The following is a 26,774-nucleotide window of genomic DNA, read 5'->3' as shown; positions in this document are numbered from 1 at the left end:
ATGAGTGACTAAATAAATAAATAACAGTATTACCTGAGATAGAAGTTTATTTCTCTTTCAGATGAAAGTCCAAAACTAGGTAATGCATGACTGGTATAGTGCTTCACAGTGTAAGGGACTCAGGCTTCTGTTTTGCTCCACTATGTGTAGCCCCCATATTCCTAAAATCACCTCATGGACCAAGACATCTGCTGTAGCTCCAGCTACCATGTCCATATTCCTTCTAGCAAGAGGGAGGAAGATGAGGGAGAATGAGACACCATTTCAATTTAAGAAAAATCTCAGGATATATTGCACATACTGTTGGCCAAAATCTAACTGGAAGAGGCTGGAAAATACAGTCCATCTAAAACTGGAAGGGTTTATTCCTTATAGAAGGAAAAAACAGTTTGAGGGAGAACCAGCACTCTGTCACAGGACCTAATGATGGATTGGACATGGGGCATGAGAATAGCAGAAGTTGAAGTTCTGGTTCTTCTACCAGATGAGTGGATGTAGCTGTCATTCACTGAAATTAGATCCTTAATCTCCAATCTCTCATCACTCATCCCTGTTCCCCTTCCCTCATCCTCTCCAAATACAACTCTTAGATCTACTGAATTACTGGTTTTCTAAAACACATCAGAGATGCAAGTTTGTGAGGCCTGAAGCATATACCATGTCGGGACTCGATTCTAGGAGGGTGAACACAAAGTTACAAATACAAAATTAAATATAAGGCCTTGGGAGGGGGCCTATGCAAGCAAGTGGCCCAAAAATTAAACTTCATTTACTTTGGGCACTTTGGAAAAGCTGGCTTAAAACTCAACAATCAAAATTAAAAATTAAACATTCAAAATTAAAATCATGGCATCTGGACCCATCACTTCATGGCAAACAGATGGGGAAAAAATGGAAACAGTGACAGACTTTATTTTCTTGGGCTCCAAAATCTCTGTGGACAGTTTCTGCAGCCATAAGATTAAAAGACACTTGCTCCTTGGAAGAAAAGCTATGACAAACCTAGACAGCATATTAAAAAGCAGAGATATCATTTTGCCAACAAAGGGCTGTATAGTCAAAGCTATGGTTTTTCCAGTAGTCATATACGGATGTGAGAGTTGGACCGTAAAGACTAGCCCCAAAGAATTGATGCTTTTGAACTGTGGTGCTTGAGAAGACTCTTGTGAGTCCCATGGACAGCAAGGAGATCAAACCAGACAATCCTAAAGGAAATCAACCCTGAATGTTTATTGGAAAGACTGATGCTGAAGCTGAAGCTCTAATACTTCGGTCACCTGATGGGAAGAGCCAACTCATTAGAAAAGGCCATGATGCTGGGAAAGATAGAGGGCAGAAAAAGAGGGCGACAGAGAATGAGATGGTTGGATGGCATCACCAACTCAGTGGATATGAGTTTGAGCGAACTCTGGGAGATAGTGAAGGACACGGAAGCCTGACATGGTACAGTTCATGGGGTTGAAAAGAGTTGGACAGTTGGATACAACTGAGCAACTGAACCACAACAAAATGTTGTGGGGCGGGGGGGGTGGAGGATAAATTTTTAAAATCAGTGAAAGAAACTATTTAGTCAGGTTTCTCCAGGAAGGGAGGGAGAGAGAGAGAGGGACTTATTATGAGGAATTGGCTCACAGGATTAAGAAGGCGGAGAAGTCCAGTCCCATAGTCAGCTCAGCCATCTATATGCTGGAGAGCCAGGGAAGTTGGTGGGGTAATTCCAGTCCAAGTCTAAAGGCCTGAGAACCCAAGGAGTCAATGGTATAAATCCCAGTGCAAGGGCAGAAGACCACTATTCCAGTTCAAGCTGGAAAGCAGAAAGAAAAATGGGGTGGCAAATTCCTCCATCCTCTGCCTTTTGTTCTATTCAGGCCCTCAAGGGATTGCATGATACCCACCCACAATGGGGAAGGATATCTGCTTTACCAAGTGCACTGATTCAATGTGATTATCTCAACCAGAGAGACCCTCACAAACACACCCAGAAGTACTGTTTAATCTGAGCAATACGTGGACAAGTCAACACACAAAATTAATCATCACACCTCTATACATACGCTGTTCCCTTTGCCTGAAAAACCCTTCTTTCCTTCCCCTTCTCCTAGAGAATTTTTAGCTTTTCTTAAGCCTCAGTTCTGAACTTTCCTTCTCTGGGAAGTCTTCCTGAACACTTCCCAACCCTTGAGGAGATGCCTCTCCCAGAGCACCCCATGTGGATCTATGTGGGATCCCCCTGACCCTAGTGAAGATCTGCTCATGAGTCTGTCTGGCCTAGGGGTTCCCAACTCTCTGCGGCCGGAAAGACAGCTAGTCGATGTGTGTGCCTCCAGCACCTAGCATATGTCTTGTAGCCACTCAACACCCGTTTAGAGAAGGGAGGGATGATGGGAGGGGATTCTTCTCCATAAGATAACTTGGCAGCATAAAGAACCTATAGAAGAAGCAGAAGTGAAGTCGCTCAGTCGTGTCCGACTCTTTGCAACCCCATGGACTGTAGCCTACAAGGCTCCTCTGTCCATGGAATTTTCCAGGCAAGAGTACTGGAGTGGGTTGCCATTTCCTTCTCCAGGGGATCTTTCCGACCCAGGGATCGAACCTGGGTCTCCTGCATTGCAGGCAGACGCTTTACCATCTGAGCCACCTATATTAGGCCAAAAAATGTATTACTCTCTGGTGAAAGGAAAGAATGCTTCTTCTTTATTGTCTATAACTGATACAGTTTTGCTCAAGAATTCCCACCCCACTGAAAAGTAGAAAGGACAATGGGAGCTTAAACGCATCAATTAAATTTATCTTAGCCTCAGACTTCCTTGGTGATGCAGTATTCAGAGAAGAATCAGACTAGGGTTCATTCCCAGAGAAGGCAATGGCACCCCACTCCAAAACTCTTGCCTGGAAAATCCCATGGACAGAGGAGCCTGGTAGGCTGCAGTCCATGGGGTCGAGAAGAGTAGGACACGACTGAGCGACTTCACTTTCACTTTTCACTTTCAATCTTTGGAGAAGGAAATGGCAACCTACTCTAGTGTTCTTGCCTGGAGAATCCCAGGGATGGGGGAGCCTGGTGGGCTGCCATCTATGGGGTCGCACAGAGTCGGACACGACTGAAGCGACTTAGCAGCAGCAGCGGGGTTCATTCCCTGGTCTGGGAAGATTCCACGTGCTGCAGAGCAGCTAAGCCACGACTACTGAGCCGATGCTCCACAACAAGAGAAGCCACTGCGCTAAGAAGCCCGAGCACTGTAGTGAAGGGTAGCCCCCACCAGAGAAACTAGAGAGCCACAACTAGAGAAAGTCTGCTTGCAGCAGCAAGACCCAGTGCAGCGAAAAGTGAATAAATAAATAAATTTTAATAAGTTAGCTTAGTCTCTTTAAGTATAACTGCACTTTTTGGGCAGCTGATCTCTTTCAGAAAAGTTCTTAGTCTCTCCTTTTCTTGCTTTTCTCTAAGATGGTGCCCAATTGTAAAGGGTATTCGTGTGATCTCATGGTAGGGGTGAGAAAATGAGGTCTCATTCTGTACACCTGTGGGACCTCAGTAAGATGATGCAGATTTCATCCGGTCTTTTGTGGCCATGGGTTGGCAACCACTCCTGAGACTCAGGGTTCTAGCCACCTACCTCTGGTTGTAAACCCCTCAGGCACTAGTTTAGCTGGTTCCCCAGACTGTTCATCATCTCCAGTGGTTCTTCCTGAGGGAACTAGGAATATGTAGCTTCTCCCACTTGTACCCTGCAGGCCACTAAGAACTGCAGGATACCAAGTTAGACCCCCACTGCCATTGAACCCTGTTGCTCCTGAGTCATATTCAAGGAGAAAGGAAGTGGAAGCATAAGTCGCTCAGTCATGTCTGACAGGCTCCTCTGTCCATCCAAGGAAGGAATACTGGAGTAGGTTGCCATTCCCTTCTCCAGAGGATCTTCTGGATTCTGGGATTGAACTCAGGTCTCCTGCATTGCAGGCCGATTCTTTACCATCTGAGTCACCAGGGAAACCCATATTCAAGGAGGGGCAAAGCTAAGTGCAAGGCCTCCCTTCCTTTCTTAGAGGGAAAGTGGTCTGCCCAGTCCTATCTCTTCTTGCTTTCCTATGACCCCTCCTTGTCCCCCATTCTAAGACATCAGCCTGGGGGCTGGGCTGCCAGAACAGGCTGGCTCGGACTGCCCACTGCACTTCCCTGAGCCCCTTCTTCCCACGCTGCTCCACATCCCAAGGGCAACTTTCTCTCCTTCCCACTCAGCAGGTACTTTCCTTATGTCATAGCCTCAGTTTTCTCTACCATATGGTGTGTATTAAATGCCACTTTTACTTTTGCCAGGGTCTGGATTTTGAAATGTTCATGGAGCTTTACAGTTTTATAAAACCTTTCTCTCTTGGTAGTGTCTGGCTTTTTCAAGACTACTGCGTTTCTTCAGATTCAAAAATCTTATTCTGGTAGTTAAAAGCTGCTTACTTTCTTTGGCATTTCTGACATCACAGTTCTGTTTATCCTCCAGGGTTGATGGATACTTCTAGGTGACCAAGGAGAAGGTCTCATTAGAAATGCCAAAAATACTACTATGTTTTAAAAAGTATTTTCCATTGTAAATTTTCCTTGGAACTGCAACCCCTTCATTCATTTTATATGGCTATTTCTATCACCTATATTATTTCTTAGAAGGACAAATTCATCTGTGTCTTGGAGACACCAAGGAAGATGATAAGCATCATGACTCTTGAGTTTCAAGCTTTGAGACAATCACTGCCCAACGCAATTGAATGAGTGTGCAATTTGGGTATGATCTCATAGATGACAAGAACTGTGAAAAATTTTACAGTCCTTTAGCAGAACCTAACCTTTTGTAGCCCACTGAACTTGTAAGTTCCTCTAGTAAAAAAAAAAAAAAAGTCTCATGGTCTTATATGTTGCACTTCTATAATCTGTATGTACTAAGTGTCAGGAGGCCACCTGAAGCCTGTTCCAACTGAGTTGACACTGATGACTAATGCAACGCTTAACCTGTGGCCCAAAGCTTAAGGCATTCACCTAGAACATCCATCTTCAACGGTGTGCCCTGGCACCATCTAACAATGTCTGGATGCATTTGGACATATTTTGATTGAGAGGCTACTTGTGTCTAATGGATAGAGGTCAGAGATGCTGCTAAGCACTCTCCAATGCCCAGCACAGCCTGCTCATAAGGAATTATCCAACTCCAAATGTCAATATTGCTGAAGTTGAGAACTATGGATACAGAAAATTCTATCAGTTTTAGGCATTTTTCACCAAATCACTGTTTCCACCTTGGTCGAGGCCATGTGTACCCTGGATTACTACAACAGTCTCTTCAATGGTTTCCTTGCTCCTCTGTTTCCCACACTTAGTTCTTTTATTTTTTTCCCATGTTTAAAATTTTAATTTTTAATTTATATACAGAAAAATTCATCATGTCTTGTTATGTTCCTATCACCACAATCAAGATACAGAGTGGCAGCTCAATTTTCAAAGTCTTTATTATGCTGTTAAGTCCATTCCTCACATGAGCCACTCTGGGGTTAACCCCAATCCTGGCAATGATTTACATTGTAGTTAGGCTCTCCAAGTCTTTGCTGTGCTTCTGTGGGTGTGTCCTGCACATGTGGAACTTGGGTATGTGCCCAGTGTCAATCCCAGCCTCTCCTATTCAAGATTTCCTCTACACCCTCTGACTCCCAGAGGCCCTTTTCTCTGTTCTTCTGGACTGAAAGATGGGAGCTCCCAGAATATTTTCCCTCTACACTTACTGTGCTGGTCTGAGTGACTGAGCCTATCCTTCAGGTGAAGTAACAAGAGAAAAGGGAGGAAAAAATAATTGGAAAGGACTTCCCTGGTGGTCCAGTGGTGGAGAATCTGCTTTCCAATGCAGGGGACTGGGTTTCAATCCCTGGTCTGGGAGCTACAATCCCACTTGTTGCGGAGCCACAACTAGAGAAAGCCCGCATACCACAGTGAAAACCCAGCATAGCCAAAGTAAAAAAGAAAACCCAGGATACCTCCATCAACTTTTGTATGACAGGGACCCTTTCCAAATTCCTTTATGCAGCAAAATGGATTTTCTCTCAGGGCTTTAGGTGCTTTAGCCTGCCCTGCCGTGATAATGCCAACTTGATTATTTTTGTCCTCAGGGGAGGGCTAGGAGAGAAAGAAGGAGTTTCCATCCATACTCTCCTGTTCCCAGGGGCTCCTTTTTCCCACCCCCAGGCTAGAAGAAAGGGTTCCTTTTGGAGGTTTTGCAGTCCCTGCTTCACCGATTTAGACTGCTCTCAAGTCAGGCAGTAGAGGAGGGAAAAAACTAGAAAACTCACCAGCACCATCCTAGTCACTTGTCAAGTTCTGACTTCCTGCAGTGTAAGGCCTAAAATTAAGGTATAATAATTATGTGCTGCCTTGATACCTGGTGGAATCGGGAGTAACCTAACAGCAAGTTTCTGTCCCCACTCTGTTCCCACAGCTGAGGGCCCCTGGCCAAACAACTCTTTTTACCATGGGCACCAGGCACAGTGCTTGTCCTTGAGTACTGGGTTTCTGTTTCCTGCCAATTATGAAATCATTCAGATAAGCCGGCCATACCCTCCTGCAGAAACCAGGGGGTACCTCACCTTCTTGATACTGCAAAGCCTGCCTCTAGTTGTTCACTCTGTTCCCAAGTACATGGTATTTGGTGTCCCCCTCCCCCAGACTGTGAATGTATGTGACTAAAAAAACTGTCCACTTCTCCTGTCCAGTTTTGGATGTTGTGTGCTCGGCCATCCCCGTAATCCTAGGGCGAGAATCCCTCTCACAAACAGGAGGAAGAAGAGACAGTCAAAACACTTCCTTTTTTGGGATGTCTCTGGTGGTCCATCTGTTAAGACTCTGTGCTTTCACTGCAAGGGGATTGAGTTTGATTCCCAGTTGGGGAACAAAGATGTGCGTGGCCAAGAAAAAACACAGAAAACACTTCCTTTCCCAATCCACCAGCTAATTTGCTATTATTTACTCTTCAGAGTCCTCAGGAAGTGCTTTTCATATTCTGCCAGAGTTTTTAGTTGTAATCAGTGGGGGAGAGCGACTGCAGCTTGCTTTCTTCACTGTGGTTGGCTCCGGAAGTCACTTAATCCCTACAGTCTAATAAAACTAAAGGATCCTTTTAGAAGGACACGTGTAACAGGTCATGCTACTGTCCTGCTCAGTCTCTCTGATAGCACACCCTTGTGATTGCTTACAAGGCTGTACAGAATGCAGCATGCAAGAACAATAGGCATGTTTCTGCCTCAGGGCCTTTGCAGTGCTGTTCCCTTTGTGTGGGATGTTTCTCCAGATACTATGGTCAATCTCTACAGCTTCAAATCTTTGTTCAGATATGACTTTCCTAGTGAGGATTAGGACAGCTTCCCTATTTAAAAGAAAATATCCCTCAACACCTGCACTCCTCATCTCCCTTTTTCAATTCTTTTCCCCAACCCCAATCACCTTCTAACTTACCAGTATTTACTGATTTACTATGCTATTGTCTGTTACCTCCTCCTCCCCATTAGAATGTTACTTCTAGGCTTCTAAAGAGGCATTAGTGGTGAAGAACCCGCCTGTCAATGCAGGAGATGTAAGAGAAGGGGGTTTGATCCATGGGTCGAGAAGATCCCCTGGAGAAGGAAATGGCAACCTGCTCCAGTGTTCTTGCCTGGAGAATCCCATGGAAAGAGGAGCCTGGAGGGCTACACTCCATGGGGTCGCACAGAGTCAGACGTAACTGAGCACCATCTAGGACAATAGGGATTTTAATCTGTTTTGGATCTTGGCACCAGGACACAGCCAATACATTATAGGTCCTCAATAACTATTTGTTGCATGCATGAATAAGAATATGTAAAAATACAAACACTTTATTTAGCATGGCTGCAATACAGAGAATGAACTTAGAAAAATTCAGGTCAGAAAAGATTATTTTAATTCTGATCTTCCCTTGATTTTCCAACTTCTCTTTGAGTCTAATACGCGTTCTAAATCACGTCGTGTCTGACTCTGTGTGACCCTGTAGACTGCAGCCCGCCAGGCTCCTCTATCCATGAGATTCTCCAGGCAAGAATACTGGAGCAGGTTGCCATTTTCTTCTGCAGGGGATCTTTCTGACCCAGGAATTGAACTCACATCTGTTACGTCTCCTGCATTGGCAGGTGGGTTCTCCACCACTAGCACCACCTGAGAAGCCCTCCCAGTTCCCTAGTCATAGTAAAAAGTATAGGGAGAGGGGCAGATCACTAAGAGAATGTAGTTGAACTGTGGAATTTCTTATAGATAATCTTTCTGTATATTGTTACCCTGCTTATTTAACTTATATGCAGAGTACATCCTGTGAAACGTCGGGCTGAATGAATCACAAGCTGGAATCAAGATTGCTAGGAGAAATATCAACCACCTTAGATATGCAGATGATACCACCCTTGCGAAGAGGAACTAAAGAGCCTCTTGATGAGGGTGAAAGGGGAGAGTAAAAAAGGTGGCTTGAAAGTCAACATTCAAAAAACGAAGATCATGGCATCTGGTCCCATCACTTCATGGGAAATGAAAGTGGTAGTCCCTCAGTCGTGTCTGACTCTTTGTGACTCCATGGACTGCAGCCCACCAGGCTCTTCTGTGCATGGACTTCTACTGTGGTGAGTTGCCATTTCCTTCTCCAGAGGACTTCCTTCCCAACCCAGGGATTGAACCTGGGTCTCCTGCATTACAGGCAGTCTTTACTGTCTGAGCCACCAGGGGAAACCATGGCAAATAGAAAGGGGAAAACTGGAAGCAGTGATAGATTTTATTTTCTAGGGCTCCAAAATCACTGCAGACAGTGGCTACAGCTTTGAAATTAAAAGACGCTTGCTCCTTGGAAGCTGTGACAAACCTAGACAGCATATCAAAAACCAGAGACATCACTTTGCTGACAAGGGTCTGTATATTCAAAGCTATGGTTTTTCCAGTAAACATGTAGGAATGTGAGATTTGGACCATAAAGAAGGCTGAGCACCGAAGAATTGATGCTTGTGAATTGTGGTGCTGGAGAAGACTCTTAAGAGCCCTTTGGACTACAAGGAAATCAAACCAGTCAATCTTAAAGGAAATCAACCCTGAATATTCATTGGAAGGACTGATACTAAAGCTCCAGTACTTTGGCCACCTGATGTGAAGAGCTGACTCAATGGAAAAGATCCTGATGCTGGGAAAGATTGAAGGCAAAAGGAGAAGGGGGCAGCAGAAGATAAGATGGTTAGACAGCATCGCTGACTCAATGAAGATGAATTTGAGCAAACTCTGGGAGATAGTGAAAGACAGAGGAGCCTGGCATGTGCAGTCCACGGGGTCGCAAAGAGTTGGACATGATTTAGCAACTGAACAACAATAATAACCACAAATCCTTCTAATAGTTTTCTAATTTATGAGAAAAAATAGGTATTGTATTAGTTTACATATTCTGAACTCTGATTTAATGTTATTTATTAACATGCTAACAAGTCATTAAACAACATTAAAAACAAACTTAAAAAATTCTAATAATTCAGTCTAACACTAATGAAGAAGGATGGCAGTGGGGGTATGTTCTGGAATTTTCTTTTTCTTTGCTTCTTTCATTCGACAAATACGAACTGAGCATTTATTATGGACAGGGGACCATGCTAGCAGCTGGGGAATAAGCTGTAAATACCATGAGATTTGCCTCAGGCAGCTTCTTTCATTGAAGGTACCTGTATGAATTCTGAGTTCAATCCTTACTTCTTCCAAACTACTTTCCCACCACATTCAAAAATAAATTAGTTCCAATAAGTCAGTCAATCAAGATGGTGGAGAGAAATATCAATAACCTCAGATATGCAGATGACACTTCCCTTATGGCAGAAAGCGAAGAAGAACTAAAGAGCCTCTTGATGAAAGTGAAAGAGGAGAGTGAAAAAACTAGCTTAAAATTCAACATTCAAAAAACTAAGATCATGGCATCCTGTCCCATCACTTCATGGCAAATAGATGGGAAAACAATGGAACAGTGACAGACTTTATTTTTTGGGCTCCAAAATCACTGCAGATGGTGACTGAAGCCATGAAATTAAAAGATGCTTGCTCCTTGGAAGAAAAGCTACGACCAACCTAGACAGCATATTAAAAAGCGGAGATATTACTTTACCAACAAAAGTCTGTCTAGTCAAAGCTACGGTTTTTCCAGTAGTCATGTATGGATGTGAGAGTTGGACTATAAAGAAAGCTGAGTGCTGAAGAACGGATGCTTTTGAACTGTGGTGTTGGAGAAGACTCTTGAGAGTCTCTTGGACTGCAAGGAGATCCAACCAGTCCATCCTAAAGGAAATCAGTCCTGAATATTCATTGGAAGGACTGATGCTGACGCTGAATCTCCAATACTTTGGCCACCTGATGCAAAGGGCCACTCACTGGAAAAGATTCTGATGCTGGGAAAGATTGAAGGCAGGAGGAGAAGGGGACGACAGAGGATGAGATGGTTAGATGGCATCACCGACTGTCTGGACATTAGTTTGAGCAAGCTCCGGGTGTTGATGGACAGGGAAGCCTTGGCGTGCTGCAGTCCATGGGGTCGCCAAGAGTCGGACACGACTGAGCGACTGAACTGAACTAAGTCAGTACTTCCTACAGAAACTAATTCTTAGTGAGCGATTAGGCAACGACTACGAGAGCACTCATCCAGACATCAATCATCATTCAATCATACTTCAATAAATAAACTCCACTGAGGAAACAAATGTGTTAACCAAGTACCGGAAGGTGGTTGCCGCGGGGGGAAAACAAGATTCCAAATAGGGTGGGAGGGAAGGCAGGTGTATCTAGGTGTGTAATCTGTAAGGTAGGCTGGGGATAACCTTCCTATTTATCACTGAAATCGTGGACTTAATCATGTCACCAGGAAACTGCACTCAGAACTTGAACGTTAAGAGGAAGCAAAAACTGACTTAAATCTTAAAGAGTGCATTTTGGCACCGCCACTCACTCCGGATCCAACAGGACATCCTCCTCCCTAAAGGGTTGGATGGAGGCGGGCGCTCGCGTTCTGATTTAATTTTGAGCCGCGCCACCCGCCGTCCCCCATCACGTGATGGCCTGCCGCTGTCGCGTCGTTCAGTGGGGGCGGTTCTGCCAGGCGCCGGGCAGGAAGGGAGGCGGCTGCAGGGCTATTCTTAAAGGGGCCCGAGGGACGGCGAAAGGCTACTGCCGGCCGGAAGGAAAATGGTGAGTTGCCACTGGGGAGGGCGGGGGCTGGCCGAAGGGCCGGGTCAGCCCGCCGGACTTTCCTGTTTGCCAGAGCCGGTATCGGCGGGCATCGCCCGGGGTGGGTCGGCGGCCGCTTCCGGCCGGCTGCTGGCGGGTACCCACAGTCGGAGCCTTGTCTTCTGCCCGCCGCCGCTGCCGCCTCGCCCAAGAGCAGCAGCATCCTGCCGGGCCCGCGGTTGGCCCGCCTAGCGGGCTCGGTGACTAGGGTGCGGCCAGTAGGGATGGGTCGTGCTCACCGAATCCTTCTGCATGGAGAGTCACAGCCCCTACGACGAAAAATCTGAGGGGCCAGGGGGTCTGGCCCAACTGAGGGCTCCCTCAAACGCTGGCTTCTCTGTCAGGGCCCAGGCCAGGCTTGAGGGGTCGGTGGGCGCCGAGCCCTTCCGCCTGGCAGCCTTTGGGGGAGGGTTCGAATTCTGATTCCATTCTCTCGGCCTCGCCTTAGCCTCTGTCTCTTCCTTCTCCTGGCCTGGCTCTATGGATTTCTGCTTATCCTTGCTTGGAAATCTTTTGACCCAGTGCTTTGGCGCTTGACCTTTCAGTGATTGTCAAAAGCTTGGTCTTTCGTGGTCTGGGGGCTCTGGTTTGACTCCACGCTCAAAAATAGTGGAGAATTAAATCAATTACCCACGAGGATCTCCTGGATCTTTCCCATCGGGTTTTAAAATATGCTTTTCTTTCATTAGAAGCAAACACAAAAATCCCACGGTTCTCCTCTCTGACCTCCCACTTATTGCTCAACCCACTTCCACCGAATTGTCATGGTCACTAAAGCTAAGGGACTCTCTCTTCAGTTCTCATCTATCTTTTCTGATCTTTCAGCTGCATTCTGGGTGTTGACAACGCTCTCCTCTTTGAAGCATTTTCTTTCCTTGGATGTCTCAGATACAGAACTGAGGGCTTCTCCTGTTGTGGGTCTGTCTGTGTCCCATGTAGTCCTCCTTCCCTGTGCTACATCACAAGTAGGAATCCTGGGCTCCATCCTAATGCTTCATTTTCCATTCTGTATTTTTTCTCCTTCCTTTCTTACCTACACTCATAGCTTCAGTTACCACCTACCTGCATATAGATGACTTGGGAATTTGTATTGCAGACCTTACTTCTGAGATCCAGCCCAGATTTGTATATCCTACTAGTTAGCATCTCCTTGGAGAAGGAAATGGCAGCCCACTCCATTGTTCTTGCCTGGAGAATCCCAGGGACAGGGGAGCCTGGTGGGCTGCTGTCTATGGGGTCGCATAGAGTCGGACACGACTGAAGCAACTTAGCAGCAGCAGCAGCAGCAGGCAGGAAGCCTTTACCCACTTGAGTGTCTCAAAGCCCGCTCGATTTATCCAAAATAGAATGCATCTCTTCCCCTTAAACCTAGTGTTCCTTAACTCAGTGAAAGGTAGCACCATTTAAGTGTTTTACATAAGCAAGAAGTTTAGGAGTCACCTTTTTTCCTAATCTACCCTGCCTAGTATTCAGTCTGTCACCAGGTCCTTCGTGGTGGTTCAGAGAGTGAGCTAGATAGAGTCAGGCTGTCTGGCTAGAATCCTGGCTCCCCTAGTTGCGTAACTCTGAGGAAGATACTTAACCTCTCTTAGTCCTAGTTTCTTTCACATTAGGATAATACAATACTCATCTAATGGGATTGTTCTGAGGATCGATGAAAAGGACATAGCACAGTGTCTTCTTATAGTGTTTAATACATGTTAACAAGTATTAGCAGAAATTCACCTACTTCTCTTTCTTTTCATCAACATGTCTAAGCTGTGTTTCACTTCTCACCTGGATTAGCCTTGCCAGTTAAATAGTCTTGTTCTCTGCAACCTCTCTGCCTATTTCCTGCATGCAAATCTGATTCTTTTCCCTGCTTAAAACACCTTGGTGGCTTCCCTTTGCTCATATAGAGACCAAAATACTTAACATGACCCACTGCACCCTATGTAGTCCAACACCTGCCAACCTCCTCTTGTACGTGTTACAGCTCATTCTCTGTGCTTGAATCATGCTGGCCTTTGGTTATCTTATATGTGCTGTGCTCACTTTAATCAAAGGATCTTTGTATAGGCAATTTTGGTCCTTTAGATGCCTTTTTCAGGCAGGCTTCCTGTAACTGTGCTGTTTTAGCTAGTCATTAAGTTCTCAGCATAGAGTTTCTTTCCTAGCTCTTTTCCTAGTTGTTATACAAACAAGTGTGTGTTTTTTTGCCTGATGATTTTGACGTAGACCTATTCTCTGATAGACTTTATAAGCTCTTTTAGGTCAGGCCCACAGTTTAAATCTATTTTATATCATTGTGTTTCTAACACTTAGCACATCCTGACATTCATTAAATGTTCATTGTGTGGATTATCCAATAAATGACTACTTGAGTTCAAGCTTCCCACTTTGTGTGTTATTTACTGTGTAGTGTTGCTTTCAGGGTGTTATTTTTAAATGCATCTATTAACTGGAAACTGTTAGAGTTGGCTGAGTTGCATTTCTTTTTCTTGTAGGAAGGAGTTTTTGACCTTATGGTATTGGGAGGAGTGAGAATGGGAAAAAAGCTTTATAGATTCAACCACAGCATGTTTTTCACTTGGTTTGCTATCCGTAAGGTGTCAGAATTGCACAAGCAGCTCTGGGTATCAGAGCCTTAAGAGTCGTGACAAATTGCTCTTTGCCTACAAAAATCTAAAGTATTTATTAGTTTCTACTAATGGGCTCTGCCTTTGGTTTTGGTTGACAAGAGATTGGAAGTTCTAGTTTTCTGATTTGTGTGTCTTTCTTGAAAGACAGGAAAAAACCAACTAGGCTTGAATACTGTAGGAACGTCGTATGACTTAGCATTTCTTTCTCTAAAGAGAAGTAAAAGGATGGACATACATGACTCCTGCAGGAGCTTAATTTATTGGAAAATATGTATTGGTGGGGTGTATTTTCTAACTCTAAATAGCACATTCTGTGGTATATCACAGCTTATATATTACCAGTGTTATGAATTTAAAGGACAACTTAAAATTGATGGCCATTTAATGTTGTAACATATGCTCTTATTTACCCAACACAGGGTGAAAAAGCAGACTTTTATTTAATTTTAACTTAAAATTTGAATCCTTAGTTCTTTTGGACTGTAATGAGACACTTGTATTTGGCATTGGTCTCAAAACTCTTAATTTTCTGAAGAATTGGAGGGGGAAACCCCATATATGAAGTAACCAAAGAATGTGGACCTTGTTTGGAACCTGACTCAATCAAACTGACTGTTAAAAAAGAAAAGAAAAAAAAAAAAATGAGGGAAATTTGAACTTTGAACTCTATGTGAATAAGACTAGAATTATTATTTTTAGGTGACATATTATTATTGTCTCTTTAAGAATTTCCCACAGTTTGTTGTGATCCACACAGTCAAGGCTTTGGCATAGTCAATAAAGCAGAAGTAGATGTTTTTCTGGAACTGTCTTTTTCTATGATCCAGCGGATGTTGGCAATTTGATCTCTGGTTCCTCTGCCTTTTCTAAATCCAGCTTGAACATCTGTAACTTCACAGTTCACGTACCGTTGAAGCCTGGCTTGGAGAATTTTGAGCATTACTTTGCTAGCGTGTGAGATGAGTGCAATTGTGCGGTAGTTTGAGCATTCTTTGGCATTGCCTTTCTTTGGGATTGAAATGAAAGCTGACCTTTTCCAGTCCTGTGGCCACTGCTGAGTTTGCTCGCATATTGAGTGCAGCACACTCACAGCTGAAACTCCAATACTTTGGCCACCTGATGTGAAGAACTGACTCATTTGAAAAGACCCTGATGCAGGGAAAGATTGAAGGCGGGAGGAGAAGGGGAAGACGGAGGATGAGATCGTTGGATGGCATCACCACTCAGTGGACATGAGTTTAAGTAAAATCTGGGAGTTGGTGATGGACTTTGAGGCCTGGCATGCTGCAGTCCATGGAGTCGCAAAGAGTTGGACACGACAGAGTGACTGAACTGAACTAATTATTATTGTCTGTGTTTTCAATGGCACGTATTATCATTTTATTAATATGTATTAAAATATTTGTAGGTAAAATGATTATTGACCTTTGCTGTGTGATGGTCCATGGGAACAGTTCTGAGGGTTTTGGATGAGATAAGATTAGCTATGTGTTGATAATGGTTGAAGCTGAGTATTAAGTGCTTAAGATTTCACAGAATTTCTCTAATTTTCTATGTATTTGAACTTGCATACATTAAAGAAAAAGATTTCCATCTTCCTGCTTGCAATCAAAAATTCATTTGTACCACCTGACCCTAACTCCAACTGAAGAGTGCTTTTGATGATTTCCTTGTCAGGTTTTTGGAGAAGAGTCTCTTAATATTTTTTCATAATTTATAAAAGGTTCTTTGAGTTTTTATATTTGTTTCATCTACTTTTGCTCTCATATTTCTTAATAGCTCCCTTTTTTTGATTCCCATAGTTACTTAAGACATAAAATAGTAGTTGGTCTTTACTCTTATGGTGATTTATTTTCCATTCTTTTGCTTAGTTTTGGTTTTTCATAGTTGTGCTGGACTCAAAAATGAACTAAAGCCTTATTAACTCTTAAGTGCAATAAGATGATTTTCCTGTTCTTCCTGCATAGTGAGAAATATTATACTTCCTAACAGCCATGATCCTTGACTTCCTATATTCTTCCCTTCCTCTCCAGTTCTAATGAAATTGCACATATCTAGTTCTTTGAGATATTTAGTAGTCAAAGAGGAAGTTAAAGTATACCCTACATATAAGATGAACAAATGTGAATAATTTAATGCCAACGCAAAGCTTGGTAGATTTAAAAGTTCTTTAAGCGTTCATGTGTTTCATGTTAATACATAATTATGTTTTACATAATTATGACATTTGTACATGACCATATACCTTCTTAAAGGTATTAAGTTTTATAGCTTTAAGGTGTACATATATGTTGGAGTCATGGCATTTGATAACATTTTTTTTCTTTTCTAGAGTGAGTCTTTGGTGGTTTGTGATGTTGCTGAAGATTTAGTGGAAAAGCTGAGAAAGTTTCGTTTTCGCAAAGAAACAAACAATGCTGCTATTATAAGTAAGCTAAGCATGATTGTCTTCATTCCATGGTCTTAGTTTGGTTTTATCCTTTTATTCTATAGCTGCATCCAATAACTGAACCTTTAGAAAGTAATTTGTCTCCTTCTGTTTTAATTCCCAACCCTGTCCCCCCTACCCAGCTCCTCACCCCCCAAACCTGTTAGGTCACTTTAAAAAGTAAGTAAAGGAATAAAAAATTAAAAAAAAAATAAAAATAAAAATAAATAAAAACTAAAAAAATAAAAAATAAAAGCAAAAAAAAAAAAAAAACATGTTTCCTCATTAATTTTCAATTTGTAAATGTACATTGTACAGGAGTGTTTTAATCATCTGGGGAGGCTGTTTCACAGATGGCTCTTGTGTGACCTAAAATTTCAGTGATTATAATGAATCAGAATGGATGATGGTAAGCTTGTTTGGAAAAAAAAATAAAATAAAAAGTAAGTAAGACTTATTGTCAGAGAACAGAGGTAGAGTGTTTCACCTCCCCCTCACTGCCTGCACAGCTCTGGAGAAGATAATCATTGTCTTGGGCACTTGGTCATTTGTAGTGCCCCATCCAGTTCCATCCTTTAACTTATCTGGGGACAAAAACACCCTGGCCATTCATCCTCAAGCAGAAACCTTTGCCCACACCTAAAGTGATAAAGTTCAGCATTGTGTTCAAAGTGATTTGAGGTCTTACTTCAATTCTAGACTTGAATTCTAGTTTCATGGAGAATACTTTTAAGTGTCATTGACTTTTGATAATGGAAAGAGTGATTTGCATATTGCCTCTTCCAGTGTGAACTATATGTGATGTTATGTAGATTTCTTTTGTAATATTTAATATGTGGGTAATGATTTAGAAAGATGAAGAATGAGGGGGTGAGAATGTAAAACTATATATACTAACAGAGATACATCTGGAAGATGTGAATTGGTGAGGCGGTGACAGCTTGTTGAATTATGGTTCTTTTACAAACAAATACTACAACGCGGGCATACAGTTCTTAGAAGTGACAAAGTGTGTCAGTTCCATTTTACCACAAAGAGTAAAGCTATTTGAGATCGTATCGTGTCTCACAGGATTTACTATGAAATTAGTGCAGAATCAAAAATGGTAACTTTCAGGGTGATGGAAAAGAATAGAGGCATAGGTTATCTAAACATATTTCAGTTTGGCTTCAGAGTATGTTACATGTATTTGAATAGAGATATCACTGCTCTTTGGTAATTCACTTTCTCGGAACATTCATCCTGCACCATGAAATCCTGACTCTTGAGAAGCTGGGAACCTGGTGATTGTTCTGTCCTGACCCTTGTCCACTTTTCGCTTGTAGTTCTAACCATGTTCAATAAGCCAGTCTCAGTCACAGTGACCTTTTCAGACCTTTTCTCATCATCCAAGAGATTGGGTTTGAATTGCAAAATTCTTCATATACACAGTAAATGTAAGGAGTTGACATAAAGTTCTAAATAAGCAAATTAGGTGCTGGGAATTATGGGTAAAAGCTTTTAAATGCTGACTGCTTGAAAAGCAAAGCTAGCTAACAGACCATAAACTAAAACTGCAAATGAGTTGTATGCTTGTGTTTCTTCATGTTTTAATTTTGGATACCAATAAAAGAGCTAGGAATCTGCGGTTGGGTAGATCTAGGTCATGTTAGAACCACAGTTTACTCATACTATATTTTTATTTTAGTGAAAATTGATAAGGATAAACGCCTGGTGGTGCTGGATGAAGAGCTTGAGGTTTGTTTAAACAGCTAAATATAGCTTTATAGTTAAGTAATTATTATCACTCAAAAGATGTAACGTTAGTTACATGTACTTCTAAAGTTAGTTCTAAACCATTGTACGTGTTCATTATTCATGAAAAGCACATGTTAATTATTATGCAGTGGATTGTCTTGCTAATATAATCACCTTCAATAAAGCATTAATGAAATCCAGGTCATAAGCAGTAGAAGTTAGGGCTACATGTCTGATAAAAACTTGCTTCTAAGTTGGTTGGCCAGTAATTCCCTATAGCCTAAGTATTTAGATTGTCAAGTTAAGTAACCAATTTAGAGTGAAAAGAAATTAACTTCCCCCCCTGAATCAGATACTGTTGTTGCTCTGAGGGGTTGGCTTATCTCACTCGGTGTTTCCTGACAGTTGGAACATGAGCATAGACTACGCTGCCTCTCAGCCCCATGTTTTGTTAATTAACAGAGCTAAGCTGAGTGGGTTGGGGTGGGCTTTCATTGGATTGAGGTTTTAATAACCTCAGCTTATGTACAGTTTAGTAAGATAAAATGTTATGATGTGGTATAAAGTTATGAATTTATACCTATTAGCAGAATGGGTCCTCAGTATATCTCTTAAGAATCTATGGATAAGAAAATGGTTAAAAGTTGTTTTCTTTATGGTGCTAGGGCATTTCACCAGATGAACTTAAAGATGAACTACCTGAGCGACAGCCTCGATATCCTTTTCTTAGTGCTTTAAAAAAATTTTATTTTTACTGGTCAAAATTTTATTTATGAAGTTCATTTGTTCAAATTTTAAGGTACATTTTTTACAAAATTTTCTTCTACACCATGCATGCTAAGTTGCTTCTGTCATGTCTGACTCTTTGCAACCGCATAGACCATGCCTCACCAGGCTCCTTTGTCCATGGGATTTTCCAGGCAAGAATACTGGAGTGGGTTGCCATGCCCTCCTCCAGGGGATCTTCCCAACCCAGAGACTGAATCCATATCTCATGTCTCCTGCATTGGCAGTTGGGTTTGTTACCACTGGTGCTACCTTGGGTAGCCCTACACCATGGTCACGACCAAATTAAAATGTATATACATACTGGAAAAGGCCCCAAAAGTTGATGGATATTGTTTATTTAAATTCCTTTTATTGTTGCATATAATAAAAATTGAGAAAGAAAAAAATCCACATCAAGTCTATACTTTTAATAAATTTATTTGTGAGAGTGTATGATTTTATGATTTGTCTTTGGGGCCCATTTATAATTTTGTGGCAAGATAATGAATAATGAAAGTGACCTAAATGAATAGGATAGAAATTTGCCACTCACTGGCTCAGTAGGTGTGTGTTGTCCTTCAGAACTTTGTTGATAAGTACTTGTCTGAAATAGAGCAATAATTTTAGTTTCTTTAACTTGAGAAAAACCTTCATTGTGTATAGTTATAAGTATCAACATGATGATGGAAGAGTTTCATACCCTCTGTGCTTTATTTTCTCCAGTCCTGTAGGTAAGTGAATTTCTTTAAATAGTACATATCTGGTTCTGATTAAATTAAACCTTTTATCCTAGATGAATTTTATGCTTGTTTTAAGGATGGAAAATGTTGAATTAATTGTACTGTGTGTGTGCACACGTGCACATGGGAATGCATCCCTAAAAAGAAGTTACTATAAAAACTTGCTTTTTTTTAGGTTGAATTCCTAGAAGTGTAGTTGTTAGGTCAAATTGTATATGTATTTTTAATGAATTTGAAATGATATTTTAAAATATCAAAAGTACATTTTCTTCTGTATTTTAATTTTATTTATAAGTATGTAAACTTTGTGTAGGATTAGGATATATAGTTGGTTTATCCTTAAAATAGTAGTTGTCAGTGATATGTCCATAATCTTGAGAATAGTCTCAGAGTAGCTTACATTGGATATTAATATGGTTTAGTGGTGTTTAAAGTATCCATTATCACCAGAACTCCCTCTGCCACCACCATTCAAGCCCACAATAAACTTTCAGCTCACTGAACTCCTCCTTGATCTTTGTTATTTGTATCATATATGTAACACTTTAAATATGCTGAAGTGTCTTTTAATATGTAAACAGACTGTACATGTTTTTCAGAGCCAATCTCTTCACCCCACTGACCCAACTACCTCCCAAAACTTACATGTATTAGGTATCTCTAAAACTGATCTTGATATTTAACATCACAATAAAGCTAGTGCTGAAAAATTTTGAAGTATTCGCAAGGCTCTGAAAGTCAAGATCTGTATAGATCTAGCCTCATTTATTTTTGCTGACCTAAAGCCTTGTTCATTAGTAATACCTCTATTTCTCTTTGTGCAGATGGTATGCAGTATAACACTCTCAAGCCCTTACATATTTAGACAGGACTTTTGTAAACTTGATAGCATAGGAAATCCTAAATGTGTCTTTTATCAAGTAAATAATGAAAACTCATCACTGTTTAAAAATTTAAGTCTCATTTCTACTCTGATTTCTCTCTTCCAGGATGTAAGCCTGAACAACAGATGATGTATGCTGGGAGTAAGAATAAGCTAGTCCAAACAGCTGAACTTACCAAGGTGGTATTTATATTTGACTAACTTGTTGAGACAGTATTTTCTTTTTGTAAATGGAGCAATACCTAAGTAATCTGAAGAGTTCAGTATTTCTTTATGTAGGTGAAAGTTATTTAGAACAGAGCAGTAATCTAGAGTTTTTTTACTAGTTGGAAATAGAATGATATAAATATTTAACCATAAGTGCAATTTTTGAGGGCTTCCCAGGTGGCTCAGTGGTAAAGAATCCACCTACCAGTGCAGAAGTTGCAGGAGACATGGTTTCGATCCCTGGGTCAGGAGGATCCCCTGGAAGAGGAAATGGCAACCCACTCCAGTATTCTTGCCTGGAAAATTCCATGGACAAGAGCCTGGCGGACTATATCCAGAGGGTCCAGAGAGTTGGACATGACTGAGCACATGTTTTTTGAATGAAAATTACACATTGATTATAAGAACTCACATTCAAAATGTAGGCCACTTTAGAAAACTGTTCAATCTTTTGAGACTTTTTAATTTTCCATAATGTAATCTCTAGTAGGTAAATTCAGCATTTGAAGCTTCTCTGAGCCCTTTACCATAGACTAAATGAACCAAATTCTGTGCAGGGATTCCGTACTCTGCAGTTAACTGTGTTGTTTCTAAATCTAAAATAAAATTTTCAAGAATGCTTATTAGCTTTATTAGAACATTCTGTTTCATATAAGACACCTGCTTTAAGATTTAATGTGTTCCTACTTTATGGCATTTTTGAAAATTAAAGGTAAGAATGGTACTTACTCTCAAACTTTTAACTTCCATGTTTTAGTTTGAGTTGAAAAAGTATATACATTTAAGGTCTAGAAATAGAATTTTACATCATTGGAATTTTAATAATTCTTTCAGGTTTTATTTTAGGGACAGTCTCAGTGTTTCCCCCTTGGGTGCTTAACCCAGGGGTTGTTTTTAAGTGCCTTCTGCTTTTTCCCTTTAACCCACATGATTGTCACCAATACCACCAACTTATAGACATTACCTTCCCTCATTTGTACCATAGGACTACTCTAAAGTGACTCTGGGTGGCTAGAAAGGAGCTCTGCTAACAGCCTCATGTCTGTTCTAATCCCAGGCATGCCCTAAAGTGTTTGAATTAAAGTGAAGTCGCTTAGTCGTGTCTGACTCTTTGCAACCCCATGGACTGTGGCCTACCAGGCTCCTCCCTCCATGGAATTTTCCAGGCAAGAATACTGGAGTGGGTTGCCATTTCCTTCTCCAGGGGATCTTCCCAACCCAGGGATCGAACCCAGGTCTTCCACATTGCAGGCAGACTATCTGAGCCACGAATTAAGGCATGACAATTTACAAGTTACTCTTATATATAATCTGATTGAATCCTCCCCACAGCTTTGTAAGTTGATGGTGAAACTACTGTTCTTAACTGTAATGAATGACTTACTGAGGGTTGCACATCAGTACACGTAAGATCTAGGATTCATTCGTAACATCTAGCCTGAAATCCCATTCTCCCTGCTGTATTATGTCATCTTTTTACGCCCATTTTACTTTGTGGGCTTGTGTGTGTTCAAATTCTGGCTGGAGGTTTTTGGCTATGGACTACTAATCTAAAACGCCTGGTGTTTCCTCCTTCGGTAGAAGATCAGCACACATTCTTCGAGTTCCTAACTGGATTGATTTTAGTTGTGTACCCTTGGGCCTCTCTTTTAGTGGGTAATATTTACAAAACTACTCTTTTAGAACATTTGTAGATATGTGCTTTTAAGAGAGTTTTGATTTTATGCCATCTTGACTGCTAAACTTTGGTAACTGAATCCCTCGCATTTAAGAAAAAGTGAAGGTATATCTAATTTACACAGATTAAGCCATGTTGACTGAAAGGAAGGAGAATTTGGTATTTAATACTCAAATATGCAACATATTTGATTTTTTTTTCTTAAGGTATTTGAAATAAGAAATACCGAAGACCTAACTGAAGAATGGCTACGTGAGAAACTTGGATTTTTCCACTAATGTGAACTTCTGTGTTCTAAAGTATTTATGTATTAACCTGACCATACTGGAACCAGACATAAATACTTATTTATGCCTAAAAATGCACTGTTATTTACAGTTTGTTACCTGCAGTAAAGAAAAATTCTCATTTGTTCAAAGTTTGAACAAAGAGGAAATCATCTTCATAGTAATGAAACTTTGTAAAGTGTTTCCTTATATTTGTAATTGTTAGGTGGACTACTTCTCTCCAGGGACTTTTTGCACTCTTGTGACTAATTTCTATAACTTACAGTTCAGAATTTGTTACTATTTACAGACACCATTGGAAAGTGGTTATTAGATTGTGATAGACAACAGTTGCCTCCTTTTGACAAATACTGGATATTAGCAGTTTATATATGAAAATAGCATATTATCACTTGTCAAATCTTTGAAATCAATTTGGGATAAAAGACTTAAGTGACTGAATTTTGAGCCATGAATAATAATTTACTGTAGTATAATCTGCACTACAAATAGTTTTTCCATCAATTCCATGCCTTCTTTAGTTTTCTATATCTTTTTAATCAAGTCCAGAAACTTTTCATCAGTTGCTCATTTTTAAGGTCTGAAAGTTAGATTTTATAATAAAGTTATGACTATTAGGTTTTCTCTTCATGGGAAATAGCATTTTAGTCTTAGAAACTGATGGATTGTAACTAATCATGGGCTTCATTTTTAGTTATGTCATTTCTAAATAATCTTAAGTCTAGGTTAGTAACACTTTATTTATAAAGGACCTTTTAATGTTGTCCTGTGAATACTAGTTATTTTACATGTGTTAATACTGTGCCTTTGATTTGTTAGCTTTAAAGTTAGTTGAAGACTTTACACTGCCAGTATTCCAGATTTGGTGAAATTAACACTTTTGTAAAGGGTCCAAGTAAAACAATTTTCTAATATGTGTATCTGAAATTTGTAGTAAAATCAAGTTGATATTTTAAAAATTCCAGCTGTCTACTTGCATTGGTGAATATATGGCAGTTGAAAGTTATAGTTTGGGACATATTTGTGATTAGTTTTGTGCCATAGGAAAAAATTGCTTATCTTAAAACTTGGCCATAGTTAATAACATTAACGCATTGATAGAAATCTCATCTTATATCCTCAGTGTCAGAAGTTATTCTAAACTGGACACCTGTCTTGTTAGATGATGGTATCCTTGGCATTTTTAAAGCAAGGATTCTGATATATAGTGTACTTTAAAAACATGTAAGTAACTAAGATTCTTTTGACATTAATTTGACAAAAGGTCTTGAGAATCTAAAGACCACCCAAATTTGGTGAGTTAATTCTGATATTAAGAATATCTTAATCATTTCAAAGCTAGCAAAGGCATTTTATTTTTAAATTTTGGTGTATCTCCCATTCATATGTGCTTTGCATTTTTTTGAGGTTTCTGTGCCAACTTTAATAAAGAGGTAAAGATAGTTGGAATTTTTGTAATATGGGATCTTCTATTCCCAACACTGTTTGGCTTCACTAATCTAAAAAACAGGAAGCAATAGGAAGTTAGTTGGAGATGAGGAAGTGCTACAGGGGTATTTGCTTTGGTAACTGAATGGGAAGGGTTCTTAATTCCAATTTCCAGAGAGAGAGCGAGCTTCACCCAGGAAGTTTAAGAATTCTTTAAACAGCTATTTTGATACTGGAGGAAAATGCTTATAATTCTGCATAAATGCAAATGTAATCCAAGTGAATGGAGACTTTTTCTAATGTTTTTGAATGAAGGAAATGAGATTTTGTTTCATCGGGTTCACAGCAATAAGAGAATCTAGGGCTGCAAGAGTGTGTTTTTGTAGTGAGGTTCCTTCTTTTGTCTTGCATGTTTTAAGTGTTTTTTTTTTTTAATTTAATTGGAAAGTCCTCTATAATGTCAAATAATATTGACCTTCATACACAGAACTCTTGGTTCCCCTGTTCTCTAACGGGGAACTGTGATGAACGGTATGCTTTTCTGAGCTTGTCTGACTCATTATTGATATCAATATGTATTTTTGCAAGACAATAGGTTAGGGGATCAATAGAACATTTTTTTACTTCCATGGTCCTATAGGGAGAGTTATAGATCCTTTACCCTAGAGTATTCTCTGACTTTTATATAAATTTTCCTTTTGTCTAACCAAATTTTTGCATTGTTCTTTTTTTTTTAAGTATATTTCCTATATAATCTCTTTTTCTGCCTTCTCTCAATTAGTAACTCCAGATTTCATAATTCCAGTTTTCACATTCCACTCCTGGTACAGCCATTCCCATTCAGCCTTAAGTCTTAATCTTTCCTTTTTGGCAGCAGCTTTTTTCCTGGGAACCTCCTTCATGGTCTTCTAAGTCAGAATTAGTTTTGAAATTGTTGGACTTACATACATTCTGCATAGCATCTGATGTTGTCAGAGTAGAACCGACTAGTAATCACAGCATGTTTTTTTAGTATGGTTTTGTGACAACATAAATGACATATGAAGAAAACTGTTCTCAGGTTACTATGCTGAAATTCCAAAATGTCAAGAGTTTTGAATAGTATTCACTTTGTTCTGGTATTGAAGCAATTATATTAGGGAAAAAGTTGTTTGACTGTTTTTGTTTAATTGACTTCTAAAATAAATGTTCAAATTGTCTATTTCTAAAAAGTTTACTAAATACCTAGTGTGGTTAAACATACTCTTGTTTGAAAGGGTGTTGCTAAATTTTATATTGTCATTACTAAATGATCTTTGTAACAAAATGTCTGTCAGCACTTTTCTCTTCCTTTTTGTCTCCTATTTTAAGGAGTCAAATGTAGCCATAAACTGTATCCTGGTCTGACACTTAAAATTTTTTCCAGTTAAAGGAGTGTATTGCCAAATTAAATTTGGCTGTCCTTGTTCCCCATCCACATAGATAGTAAGGAAGGTGTACTTAAAAATATGTTTGGACTGCTTTAAAACATGAGCAGTGTCGTTAATCCATAATGTGGACTAGTAATGAAAAGATATTTTCATAAGAGTTTAAATGCTGATATTTGGTGGAAATAGAGAGTGACTTGTAACCTATCAATTCAAATATTCTTAATACGGTTGCTTTCCCTGTTTGTTCAATAGACTGATAATACTGGAATCTACAGAATTTGAGCCTTTACAACTTATGTGAAGAAGTGTCTCAAACATTTCTGGACAAATCTTATATTTCTGGAAGAATGTAAATCTCTCGGGCCACTTAACACCAGTGGTCCCAAGTTGAATATTCTTGAAAATTTTGTTTCCTCTTAGGCTGTTTGACATTTCAAATCAATGATCATCTTCCTATGATATTTTAAAACAACTACATTAAGGTTGTGATAGAAACTGTGTTTTCTTTTTGGAGTATAGTTCATACATGTGTAATTACTTGAATATTGTTTGAGATCACTAACATGCCAGGGTAGTGCCCACTGATTTAGATGGTCCAATGTAATCTCATTCAGGAGGCTTGAAACATTAATGGTTTAGTCTTGTGAATTTTAACAGTTTTCCTGTCATCGTTTAACAAAATCAACAGCTGGCACAACTTCTGAAACTGAGGTTTCAGTCTGTGCGAGTTCATATTGCATGTTTATTTTGGACAGTCTTCTGTTAAGCATGGTGCTTGTACTGGTTTAAATAAAATGTTAACATGAAAGGACTTCTAGCTTTTCATTTTTTTACTCTCCTCTTTTCTCTTTCAGAGTTGCTGTTACCTAACTGGCTTAATGGTGGCATCCGTGTGAACCACACAAATTCAGTTGTTTACTTTATCTGGAAAAACTGAGAGGCAGAATAAGCAAATTACTAGGCAAAAGTGGGATGAGGGGAGGGGAAATATAATGAGATTATAAACATTTCTAAAACTTAGTCTGATACTAAAATGGTTAGTTTGTGCGGGCAGAGGGCATTGTTTCAAATGATGACCCCTTGCTTTCAAAGGGAAAACTAAGAGGGGCTGTATATTTTGTAAGAAATCAAATTAAATAGAAATTTTATTGAATATATATATCACTATTTATTAAACATTCATAAAGAGCTATCCTGCCTATATTACAGACTAATGTCCATAGTTTGTGTATCATGGGTGTCTATTGAATGAATACAAATCAACAATACTTACATGGTGTTCAGACTTGACCATATACCTCTTGTGACGACTGTGTGTT

At 40.1% G+C, this 26,774-nt stretch overlaps 1 protein-coding gene across 1 annotated transcript; it reads left to right on the top strand.

The window, feature by feature from the left end:
* Positions 1 to 11,103: 11,103 nt before the first annotated feature.
* GMFB (glia maturation factor beta) lies at positions 11,104 to 26,266 on the top strand. The gene is made up of 7 exons (XM_070797623.1): positions 11,104 to 11,230; positions 16,223 to 16,319; positions 18,006 to 18,055; positions 18,721 to 18,770; positions 19,472 to 19,554; positions 20,553 to 20,626; positions 22,538 to 26,266. The coding sequence occupies exons 1-7, from the start codon at positions 11,228 to 11,230 to the stop codon at positions 22,607 to 22,609; spliced, it is 429 nt and encodes a 142-aa protein (XP_070653724.1). The 5' UTR covers positions 11,104 to 11,227; the 3' UTR covers positions 22,610 to 26,266.
* Positions 26,267 to 26,774: the final 508 nt, after the last annotated feature.

Source organism: Bos indicus, chromosome 10, assembly GCF_029378745.1.
Source record: "Bos indicus isolate NIAB-ARS_2022 breed Sahiwal x Tharparkar chromosome 10, NIAB-ARS_B.indTharparkar_mat_pri_1.0, whole genome shotgun sequence".
NCBI classification, from domain to species: Eukaryota; Metazoa; Chordata; class Mammalia; order Artiodactyla; family Bovidae; genus Bos; species Bos indicus.
The sequence above is the reverse complement of the archived record's forward strand: the minus strand, read 5'-3'. Positions and strand labels throughout refer to the sequence as shown.

Coding starts and splice junctions, on each gene's coding strand:
- GMFB (XM_070797623.1), top strand. Junction 18,056..18,720: donor TGCTGGATGAAGAGCTTGAG/GTTTGTTTAAAC, acceptor TTATGGTGCTAG/GGCATTTCACCAGATGAACT. Junction 20,627..22,537: donor AAACAGCTGAACTTACCAAG/GTGGTATTTATA, acceptor TTTTTTCTTAAG/GTATTTGAAATAAGAAATAC.